The sequence below is a fragment of the Oncorhynchus mykiss genome, chromosome 9 (genome assembly GCF_013265735.2).
Source record: "Oncorhynchus mykiss isolate Arlee chromosome 9, USDA_OmykA_1.1, whole genome shotgun sequence".
NCBI lineage: Eukaryota > Metazoa > Chordata > Actinopteri > Salmoniformes > Salmonidae > Oncorhynchus > Oncorhynchus mykiss.
The window spans coordinates 14,863,794-14,876,263 of record NC_048573.1 but is presented as its reverse complement, the minus strand read 5'-3'; the positions used below and the strand labels follow the sequence as shown (position 1 = coordinate 14,876,263).

Sequence of the window (12,470 nt, the reverse complement as noted above, 5' to 3'; positions counted from 1 at the left end):
GGGTCTACTTTACTTTATTCAAGTCCACTCCTCCCCCACATTCAGCAGAACAGGATGAGTGTCACGAGATACTAGGAGTGGTGGGTGGAATCAGGCGTAGAGAGCAGGGTTCAATTTATTATCCGGCGCACAAAACGGTCACGCCAACACACAGGGCGCATACAATTAACCAGCCCAAAACACAGGACCAAAATAGTCCGGAGAATACATACACGAAAACCCACCATACAACAGAGTAACAAAAACAATCCCGCACAAAACAAGGGCGGGACAACCTACTATATATAAGGACGCTAATTAAACTAAAATACACACAGGTGAAACTAATAAGACAAAACCAACAGACAAACGAAAAAGGGATCGGTAGTGGCTAGTAGGACGGAGACGACGACCGCCGAGCACCGCCCGAACAGGCAGAGGAGCCAACTTCCGCGGAAGTCGTGACAATGAGATTACAGGAAAAGAGAAATGGGGGTGGATCTTTATCAATAAATGCTCCTCTGCTCACGTCTACGTACAAATCAACTATGTGGAAATGCAAACACCACATGTAAGAGACTTTGGATCCTTGAAAGTGCTACATAAATACCATGTATTATTATTATTACTATTATTATTTTTTATGTTATTATTAATTGTACTATTACTTTATTATTATTATTACATAATGGGTTTACTGTGTAATTATGTACCAGAGATGTATCATACTGTCACACCCAGATCTCTTTTCACCTGTCTTTGGGCTTGTCTCAAACCCACCCTGATCTGTTTCACCTGTCTTTGTGCTTGTCTCCTCCCCCCTCCAGGTGTCACCCATCTTCCCCATTATCTCCAGTGTATTTATACCTGTGTTCTCTGTTTGTCTGTTGCCAGTTCGTCTTGACTTGTCAGGTCTTACCAGTGTGCTTTCCTGTCTTCATGTTTGTCAAGTTCTGTTTCCTAGTTTTCCCGGTTCTGACATTTCTGCCTACCCTGACCCCGATCCTGCCTGCCGTCCTGTACCTGCCTGGCTCTGACCTGATCACAAACCCCTGCCTGTTGTCATAACTTTCCTTCCTGGGTGAGGATCAGAGAGATCCCCCTCTCCCACCAGAGAGGTTGGACAGTTTTATGAGTGTCACAAATACCTTACAGGAACTCTCTCTCTCCCACTATGCAGAAATGAAAGTAAAAAATCCCTTTGTTACAACAGAGAGAAATTTTGCAGTACTGTAACATCAAAAGATTGGACATTTAAACGATATTTCTAACGTAAATAATGTGGGAAATGGTTGGTGAGACTTAAACACAAATCAAATCAGTTGTTGTTTTGTGATATCATTAAGGACGGTATAACTAAATAACTGTATCTCTGAAAATGTATGCATTCAAGGGGTCAGGTTTACATCTAAATGTTGTACAAGTTATATGATTAAATATGAAACTATTTGTGAGAAGATTAAATGTGACTTTAGCCTTCTAAATGAGCTAATGTTTTTTCATAAAGACTTTTGCCAAGTCAGTAACCACGCCCACGTGAACACAGACATTGTGGCAACAGGATGGAAGAATTAACATATTAGACCAGAGAACTTGAGTTGAAATAGTTGGAATCTCTCAAGACCAGTATAAGTGCAGCGTGTGCTGAATGCATTACGAAATGGTTTAATGACTATAATACCAGAAAATTTTAAGACCCTCTCTCTCTCTCTCTCTCTCTCTCTCTCTCTCTCTCTCTCTCTCTCTCTCTCTCTCTCTCGAAGACCTCTGTACACAGGAACATTCAGTCTGCAGCTGTTTATGCAGTGTTAGCCTAGGAAATTCGACCGAAGATGAGAGACGAAGAACAATTTTCTCTCATCACTATAGGTACCTCTAAGGTATCTATTCTAAACAAACAGAGTGAAGGACAAGGCCCGCTGAACACCGCGTGGTACACCTCTGGAAGAACCATTCTAACAGACACTCTGAGACCAGGAAGCTATGACTACAATTGACATGGTGACCTCTGGTGGACAACCAGAGTCTTGCACAGCCAGATACTTCTGTCGAACTACTCTCCACAGCCTGATTGAGTGATTTCAACAGAGTGAGAGGACAAAGACATACAAGCGTAAATATGTACATTGCATTTCTAAATTCGAATGAGTGGTTGTTAGGGTGCTAAATATCCATATTTACGATGAGCGTATTATTCAACTGTATGGACAAATTACTTCGTCTCTCCTCCTCCCTCTCTTTCTTTCCCCTCCATTTCATTGTGTAACAAGCCGTCATATCGGGTTAGTCCACTTGGGACTTTTCATTGCACTGGAGTAATCAATGTATAATCTATCCTGTGTGTGTGTTTATGTAATTCGGTGTGATTATTTGGTTAGAAAATAAATAACCAAGCCAATTTGTGTATCGCTGAGTCATCGTGTAGACTAGGGTTTGTGCAGATTTACCGGATTATGCAATGTTCAGAATGAGACTGATGAGGTAAATAAGAACGGATGAATTGACTGTGACTGATGTAAGAGATATTTACACTACCGTTCAAAAGTTTGGGGTCACTTAGAAATGTCCTTGTTTTTGAAAGAAAAGCTATTTTTTTGTTCATTCAAATAACATCAAATTGATCAGAAATACAGCGTAGACATTGTTAATGTTGTAAATTACTATTGTAGCTGTGTCTGCATCTGGGTCAATATCCTGAGTCATGATAGATATTACTGCACGGTCAGAACTAGAAGCACAAGCATTTCGCTACACTCGCATTAACATCTGCTAACCATGTGTATGTGACCAATACATTTTGATTTGATTTGAAACAGAAGATTTGTTTATGGAATATCTACCGAGGCCCATTATCAGCAACCATCTCTCCTGTGTTCCAATGGCACATTGTGTTAGCTAATCCAAATGTATCATTTAAAAGGCTCATTTATCATTAGAAAGCCCTTTTGCAATTACAGTATGTTAGCAAAGCTGAAAACTGTCGTTCGGATTAAAGAAGCAATAAGACAGGCCTTCTTTAGACTAGTTGTGTATTTGGAGCATCAGCATTTGTGAGTTTGATTACAGGCTCAAAATGGCCAGAAACAAATAACTTTCTTCTGAAACCTGATAGTCTATTTTTGTTATGAGAAATGAAGGCTATTCCATGCGAGAAATTGCCAAGAAACTGAAGATCTCGTTGTTACGGTGCGTGAATGAGGACCCAAAAGCGAATCAACTTAAACAGAGCTTCTTTAATTACCAAACATAGGTAGGCTCAGATGGACCGGCAGATTCCGACAGGACAGGACAAGGTTACAGCAAACATGACGACAGTCTGGTTCAGGCATGAATGACACAAACAAACAAGAATCCGACAAGGACAGGAGCAGAAACAGAGAGAGATATTGGGACCTAATCAGAGGGAAAAAAGGGAACAGGTGGGGAACGGGGTGAATGGGTAGTTAGAGGAGACAAGGGACAGCTGGGGGAAAGCGGGAGAGAAAAGGTAACCTAACACGACCAGCAGAGGGAGACAGGGTGAAGGGAAAGGACAGAGACAAGACAACATGACAGTACATGACAGTACCCCCCCACTCACCGAGCGCCTCCTGGCGCACTCGAGGAGGAAACCTGGCGGCAACGGAGGAAATCATCAATCAGCGCACGGTCCAGCACGTCCCGAGAGGGAACCCAACTCCTCTCCTCAGGACCGTACCCCTCCCAGTCAACTAGGTACTGATGACCACGGCCCCGAGGACGCATGTCCAAGATTTTACGGACCCTGTAGATAGGTGCGCCCTCGACAAGGATGGGGGGGGGGGGGGGGAAGACGAGCGGGGGCGCGAAGAACGGGCTTAACACAGGAGACATGGAAGACCGGGTGGACGCGACGAAGATATCGCGGAAGAAGAAGTCGCACTGCGACAGGATTAATGACCTGAGAGATACGGAATGGACCAATGAACCGCGGGGTCAACTTGCGAGAAGCCGTCTTAAGGGGAAGGTTCTGAGTGGAGAGCCAAACTCTCTGACCGCGACAATACCTAGGGCTCTTAGTTCTACGCTTATTAGCAGCTCTCACAGTCTGCGCCCTATAACGGCAAAGTGCAGACCTGACCCTCTTCCAGGTGCGCTCGCAACGTTGGACAAAAGCCTGAGCGGAGGGGACGCTGGACTCGGCGAACTGAGATGAGAACAACGGAGGCTGGTACCCGAGGCTACTCTGAAAAGGAGATAGCCCGGTCGCAGACGAAGGAAGCGAGTTGTGGGCGTATTCTGCCCAGGGGAGCTGTTCTGACCAAGACGCAGGGTTGCGAAAAGAAAGACTGCGTAAGATGCGACCAATAGTCTGATTGGCCCGTTCTGCTTGACCGTTAGACTGGGGGTGAAAGCCGGAAGAGAGACTGACGGAAGCCCCAATCAAACGGCAAAACTCCCTCCAAAATTGAGACGTGAATTGCGGACCTCTGTCCGAAACGACGTCTGACGGAAGGCCATGAATTCTGAAAACATTCTCGATGATGATTTGTGCCGTCTCTTTAGCAGAAGGAAGCTTAGCAAGGGGAATGAAATGAGCCGCCTTAGAGAACCTATCGACAACCGTAAGAATAACAGTCTTCCCCGCTGACGAAGGCAGTCCTGTGACAAAATCTAAGGCGATGTGAGACCATGGTCGAGAGGGAATAGGAAGCGGCCTGAGACGGCCGGCAGGAGGAGAGTTACCGGACTTAGTCTGCGCGCAGACCGAACAAGCAGCCACGAAACGACGCGTGTCATGCTCCCGGGTGGGCCACCAGAAACGCTGGCGAATGGAAGCAAGCGTACCCCGAACGCCAGGGTGGCCGGCTAACTTGGCAGAGTGAGCCCACTGAAGAACGGCCAGACGAGTAGGAACGGGAACGAAAAGAAGGTTCCTAGGACAAGCGCGCGGCGACGGAGTTTGAGTGAGTGCTTGCTTTACCTGCCTCTCAATTCCCCAGACAGTCAACCCGACAACACGCCCCTCAGGGAGAATCCCCTCGGGGTCAGTGGAGGCTACTGAAGAACTGAAGAGACGAGACAAAGCATCAGGCTTGGTGTTCTTAGAGCCCGGACGATAAGAAATCACGAACTCGAAACGAGCGAAAAACAGCGCCCAACGCGCCTGACGCGCATTAAGTCGTTTGGCAGAACGGATGTACTCAAGGTTCCTATGGTCAGTCCAAACGACAAAAGGAACGGTCGCCCCCTCCAACCACTGTCGCCATTCGCCTAGGGCTAACCGGATGGCGAGCAGTTCGCGGTTACCCACATCATAGTTACGTTCCGACGGCGACAGGCGATGAGAAAAATACGCGCATGGGTGGACCTTGTCGTCAGAGAGGGAGCGCTGAGAAAGGATGGCTCCCACTCCCACCTCTGACGCGTCAACCTCGACAACGAACTGTCTAGAGACGTCAGGTGTAACAAGGATAGGAGCGGATGTAAAACGATTCTTGAGGAGATCAAAAGCTCCCTGGGCGGAAACGGACCACTTAAAGCACGTCTTGACAGAAGTAAGGGCTGTGAGAGGAGCTGCCACCTGACCGAAATTACGGATGAAACGACGATAGAAGTTCGCGAAGCCGAGAAAGCGCTGCAGCTCGACGCGTGACTTAGGGACGGGCCAATCAATGACAGCTTGGACCTTAGCGGGATCCATCTTAATGCCTTCAGCGGAAATAAAAGAACCGAGAAATGTGACGGAGGAGGCATGAAAAGTGCACTTCTCAGCCTTCACAAAAAGACAATTCTCTAAAAGGCGCTGGAGGACACGTCGAACGTGCTGAACATGAATCTGGAGTGACGGTGAAAAAATCAGGATATCGTCAAGGTAAACGAAAACAAAGATGTTCAGCATGTCTCTCAGGACATCATTGACTAATGCCTGAAAGACAGCTGGAGCGTTAGCGAGGCCGAAAGGAAGAACCCGGTATTCAAAGTGCCCTAACGGAGTGTTAAACGCCGTCTTCCACTCGTCCCCCTCCCTGATGCGCACGAGATGGTAAGCGTTACGAAGGTCCAACTTAGTGAAAAACCTGGCTCCCTGCAGGATCTCGAAGGCTGAAGACATAAGAGGAAGCGGATAACGATTCTTCACTGTTATGTCATTCAGCCCTCGATAATCTATGCAGGGGCGCAGAGACCCGTCCTTCTTCTTGACAAAAAAAACCCCCGCTCCGGCGGGAGAGGAGGAGGGGACTATGGTACCGGCGTCAAGAGCTACAGACAAATAATCTTCGAGAGCCTTACGTTCGGGAGCCGACAGAGAGTATAGTCTACCCCGGGGGGGGGTGGTTCCCGGAAGGAGATCAATACTACAATCATACGACCGGTGTGGAGGAAGAGAGGTGGCCCTGGACCGACTGAACACCGTGCGCAGATCGTGATATTCCTCCGGCACCCCTGTCAAATCACCAGGCTCCTCCTGTGAAGAAGAGACAGAGGAAACAGGAGGGATAGCAGACATTAAACATTTCACATGACAAGAGACGTTCCAGGAGAGGATAGAATTACTAGACCAATTAATGGAAGGATTATGACAAACTAACCAGGGATGGCCCAAAACAACAGGTGTAAAAGGTGAACGAAAAATTAAAAAAGAAATGGTTTCACTATGATTACCAGAAACAGTGAGGGTTAAAGGTAGCGTCTCACGCTGAATCCTGGGGAGAGGACTACCATCCAGGGCGAACAAGGCCGTGGGCTCCTTTAACTGTCTGAGAGGAATGTCATGTTCCCGAGCCCAGGTCTCGTCCATAAAACAGCCCTCCGCCCCAGAGTCTATTAAGGCACTGCAGGAAGCTGACGAACCGGTCCAGCGTAGATGGACCGACAAGGTAGTGCAGGATCTTGAAGGAGAGACAGGAGTAGTAGCGCTCACCAGTAGCCCTCCGCTTACTGACGAGCTCTGGCCTTTTACTGGACATGAAGTGACAAAATGACCAGCGGAACCGCAATAGAGACAGAGGCGGTTGGTGATTCTCCATTCCCTCTCCTCAGTCGAGATGCGGATACCTCCCAGCTGCATGGGCTCAGCACCCGAGCCGGCAGAGGAAGATGGTAGTGATGCGGAGAGGGAGGCGACGGAGAGCGCGAGCTCCTTTCCACGAGCTCGGTGACGAAGATCAACCCGTCGCTCAATGCGAATAGCGAGTTCAATCAAGGAATCCACGCTGGAAGGAACCTCCCGGGAGAGAATCTCATCCTTTACCTCTGCGCGGAAACCCTCCAGAAGACGAGCGAGCAAGGCCGGCTCGTTCCAGCCACTGGAGACAGCAAGAGTGCGAAACTCAATAGAGTAGTCTGTTATGGATCGATTGCCTTGACATAGGGAAGACAGGGCCCTGGAAGCCTCCTCCCCAAAAACAGATCGATCAAAAACCCGTATCATCTCCTCCTTAAAGTCTTGATACTGGTTAGTACACTCAGCCCTTGCCTCCCAGATTGCCGTGCCCCACTCACGAGCCCGTCCAATAAGGAGAGATATGACGTAGGCGACACGAGCAGTGCTCCTGGAGTAAGTGTTGGGCTGGAGAGAAAACACAATATCACACTGAGTGAGGAACGAGCGGCATTCAGTGGGCTCCCCAGAGTAACACGGCGGGTTATTGATTCTGGGCTCCGGAGATTCGAAAGCCCTGGAAGTGGCCGGTGGATCGAGGCGGAGATGGTGAACCTGTTCTGTGAGGTTGGAGACTTGGGTGGCCAGGGTCTCAACGGCATGTCGAGCAGCAGACAATTCCTGCTTGTGTCTGCCTAGCATCGCTCCCTGGATCTCGACGGCTGAGTGGAGAGGATCCGAAGTCGCTGGGTCCATTCTTGGTCGGATTCTTCTGTTACGGTGCGTGAATGAGGACCCAAAAGCGAATCAACTTAAACAGAGCTTCTTTAATTACCAAACATAGGTAGGCTCAGATGGACCGGCAGATTCCGACAGGACAGGACAAGGTTACAGCAAACATGACGACAGTCTGGTTCAGGCATGAATGACACAAACAAACAAGAATCCGACAAGGACAGGAGCAGAAACAGAGAGAGATATTGGGACCTAATCAGAGGGAAAAAAGGGAACAGGTGGGGAACGGGGTGAATGGGTAGTTAGAGGAGACAAGGGACAGCTGGGGGAAAGCGGGGGAGAAAAGGTAACCTAACACGACCAGCAGAGGGAGACAGGGTGAAGGGAAAGGACAGAGACAAGACAACATGACAGTACATGACACTCGTACAACGCTGTGTACTACTCCCTTCACAGAACAGCGCAAACTGGCTCAAACCAGAATAGAAAGAGGAGAGGGAGGCTCCGGTGCACAACTGAGCTATAGGACAAGTACATTAGAGTGTCCAGTTTGAGAAACAGACGCCTCACAAGTCCTCAACTGGCAGCTTCATTAAATAGTACCCGCAAAACACCAGACTCAACATCAACAGTGAAGAGGCGACTCCAGAATCCAGTAAATCATCTGAGAACTGTACTATCCGCCTCTTGTGTCTGCATCTGGGTCAATATATGGAGTCGTGATACATACACTGCATGGGCAACATAATACATTCATGGCAGTCTACTATTAATCACATATCATTAACCTTTAAACAATGTCTTCTTTCATGAAGTAAGAATACAATAATAAAATAATACAGTTACAACAAAGCAAAATGTAATATGTCGAACATAACAGCAGTGGTTCTTGTCCTGAAAAAAGTATTCAGACCCCTTGACTTATTCCAAATCTTATTGCGTTACAACCTTACTCTAAAATGGATTAAATTGTTATTCCCCTCATCAATCTATACACAATACCCCATCATTACAAAGCAAAAACAGGTTTCTATAAATGTGTGCAAATGTATAAAGAATACACAACTGAAATATCACATTTACATAAGCATTACTCTAGGCCTGGGGGCCTGATTGGTGTCACACCTTTCTCCATCCATAGCAAACACAGCGGATTTAAACAAATTACATTTAAAACTGAAGATCATGATTAGTTGATTATTGGAGTCAGGTGTGTTACCTGGGGCTGGGGAAAAGGTGTGACACCAATCACGCCCCCGAGGACTGGAGTTGCCCAGGCTTGCTTCACTCAGTACTTTGTTGAAGCACCTTTGGCAGCCAATACAGCATCAAGTCTTCTTGGGTATGACGCTACAAGCTTGGCGCACCTGTACTTGTGCTTTCCTCCAATCGCTGCACAGCTATTTTCAGGTCTCTCCAGAGATGTTCGATCAGGTTGATGTCCGAGCTCTGGCTGCGCCACTCAAGGACATTCAGAGACTTGTCCCAAAGCCACTCCTGCGTTGTCTTAGCTGTGTGCTTAGGGTCATTGTCCTGTCAGAAAGCAAACCTGCACCCCAGTCTGAGGTCCTGGGCACTCTGGAGCAGGTTTTCATGGAGGATATCTTTGTACTTTGCTCTGTTCATCTTTCCCTTGATCCTGACTAGTCTCCCAGTCCCTTTCGCTGAAAAGCATCCACACAGCATGATGCTTCCACCACCATGCTTCAGGTGTTGGGGATGGTACCAGGGTTCTTCCAGATGTAACAGTTGGAATTTAGACCAAATAGTTCAATCTTGGTTTCATCAGAACAGAGAATCTTGTTTCTCATGGTCTGAGAGTCCTTTAGGTGTTTTTGGCTCCAAGGCCTGATTTTTGGAGTGCTGCAGAGATGATTGACCTGGAAGTTTCAGTTTGGCCGGGCGGCCAGCTCTAGGAAGAGTTTTGGTGCTTCCAAACTTCTTCCATTTAAGAATGATGGAGGCCACTGTGTTCTTGGGGACCTTCAATGAAGCAGACATTTATTGGTACCATTCCCAGATCTGTGCCTCGGACAAAACCTTCGACCTCATGGCTTGGTTTTTGCTTTGACATGCACTGCCAACTGTGGTACCTTATCTTCTTACGGAGGTGGTCCCTGCACAGGAACAGCTCAGCGGAAATTTCAGAGCTCCACCTATAGTACTCGAGTATAGTACTCAATAAATCTCAAACTTTCATAAAAATACACATGCAAGGTACTGAATTAAAGCTACACTCGTTGTGAATCTAGCCACCAAGTCAGATTTGTAAAATGCTTTTCGGCGAAAGCATGAGAAGCTATTATCTGATAGCATGCACCCCCCCAAAATACCAGCACGACACGTAAACAACAGATTTTGCGGTAGCCGGCGCTACCCAAAACGCAGAAATAAAATATAAAACATTCATTACCTTGGACGAGCTTCTTTGTTGGCACTCCTATATGTCCCATAAACATCACAATTGGGTATTTTTCCCGATTAAATCCGTCATTGTATACCCAAAATGTCATTTGCTGAAGGCCAGTCTGATGCTGCAAAAAGCCCATTTACAAGACGCAACGTCACTTTTTAAAATTACAAAAGTCGCCTATAAACTTTTACAAATCACTTCAAACGACTTTTCTAAACCAACTTTAGGTATTAATAAACGTTAATGATGTATCAAATTGATCACGGGGCGATCTGTATTCGATAGCAGCAAGTCTGGAAATCATCATCCATTTTTTCAGTTTCACAACATACTGTGGTTCGCCTCAAGAAAGGAGGGGCCTATTCGTGTTGTAACCAAGGATAAATGAGTCAGAAATTGACAGCAAGGGCGACATCGTGTGGAAGCTGTAGGCGTTTACAGGGGATCCTCATTTATTTTAGGTCGCAACTTAAACAATACATTGAATGGCGGACAAATATTTTTTTTGTGTTTTTGGTAAACAGTTTTACCAGGGATTTTTACTCCTAAACACGTTCTGTTATAGCCACAGACCCGATTTAACCAGTTTTAGAGACTTCAGAGTGTTTTCTATACACACATACTTATCATATGCATGTACTATATTCCTGGCATGAGTAGCAGGACTTTGAAATGTTGCGCGATTTTTTACAAAAAGCTGCGAAAATTCGCATCATCCATAACAGGTTTTAAGTAGACAGGTGTGTGCCTTTCCAAATCATGTCAAATTAATTTAATTTAGCACAGGTGGACTCCAATCAAGTTGTTAAAAACATCTCAAGGATGATCAATGGAAACACGATCCACCTGAGCTGAATTTCGAGTCTCATAGCAAAAGGTCTGAATACTTATGTAAGTAAGGAATCAGTTTATTTATTTATATATATTTATATATATTTATTTCAGTTTTTTATTTTAAATACTTTTTCAAGAAATTCTAAAAACCTGTTTTTGCATTGTCATTGTTGGGCATTGTGTGTAGATTTATGAGAATGTGTATTTATTTATTCCATTTTAGAACAAGGCTGTAACTTAAGAAAATGTGGAAAAAGGGAAGGGGTCTGAATACATTCTGATTGCACTGTAGATGATATACAGATGGTCAAATTATCAAGAAACTATCAGTTGATAAGCAACTGCTTGCTAAAATTAAGTTAAGGTTAGGTTTAGAATAATGGTTGGGGTAAAGGTTAAGGTTAGGATAAGGGTTAAAGTTAGAGTTAAAAACCAAGGAAGTTAACAGTTTAACTATTATTCCTAACTTTATCATGCAAGCAAGCAAATGTAATTGATACAAAACATGAAAAAGATTCCATACAATACCAACCATAGTGGAGGATAGAGAGTAGGAGTATTCCCTGTTTGGAGAAGGAGGAGAGGGGACCACCAGACATCTCTGTTAGGAGTTGTATGTCTGTTTCCTCTGGCTGTACGTCCTCCCTATCTCTCTGTGACTGACTGGTAGCTAGCTAGACTTGCGAAAACAAACAGAGAAGAGAGAGAGAGAATAAAGAAGAGCGAGAAGAGATTTCCTTTGATGAGGGCTGCTGTTCTAGAATAGACTCGCTGTATGTTAGTTAAAAAGGAAGTCACACTGTATGGTGGTTCTCTGAAAACACCCCTCCATCAGCTTGAGAGTTAGACCATGAGGAGTGGGTGTGTTTGGGGTCTGTTACTATACTGATCAGACTTATGGTATTGTGAATGTTTTAGTACATATGTGGCAATTGTTTTTTTCAGAAGGAGCCAGCAAAACTAGTTATGTGCTTTGGGTCATTTGACACTATTAGACATGCACGGATGGATATTCTTGTAACTATTATGGCCAACTTGTTTACTGTTGCTGTGGTTACACTTTTTGGGTATTTTCCAGAACAGGGGTGTCCCTTTCAGAAGAGTTAGCAGGATGACATGTATTGGTTATTCCTGAGGAGTGCCAAGATCTGTTGCTATGGTCCTACATGCATGAAACTATTTCTGTGGCTCTACAGGTTCCATGTCCTAATATGAAGTCAATATGATAACAGTGGCTAAATACCAGAGGTGATGAGCCATTAAGAGTAGTTACTATGAGTATGACGTAAGGAGGACAAATGTGTGCCAAGACTGGAAGGCCGTTGTATTCATCATCCAGCTCGGCATTTATTATAAAGTAATAAAAAGTATATTTGAACTCACATGCTCCGGTATTTGTGAAATATGACAGACTAAATATTTCTATGACAATGGTTTCAGAACAAT

General features: G+C 45.5%; 1 protein-coding gene across 1 annotated transcript in view; it reads right to left on the bottom strand.

The window, feature by feature from the left end:
* LOC110531577 (SLAM family member 8-like) overlaps positions 1-11,674 on the bottom strand; it is a 24,655-nt gene extending 12,981 nt beyond the window's left edge. The window contains exon 1 of the mRNA XM_036987395.1: positions 11,557-11,674. Coding sequence (XP_036843290.1) covers positions 11,557-11,623 — 67 coding nt within the window. The 5' untranslated portion in view covers positions 11,624-11,674. The remainder of the gene's footprint in view (positions 1-11,556) is intronic.
* Positions 11,675-12,470: the final 796 nt, after the last annotated feature.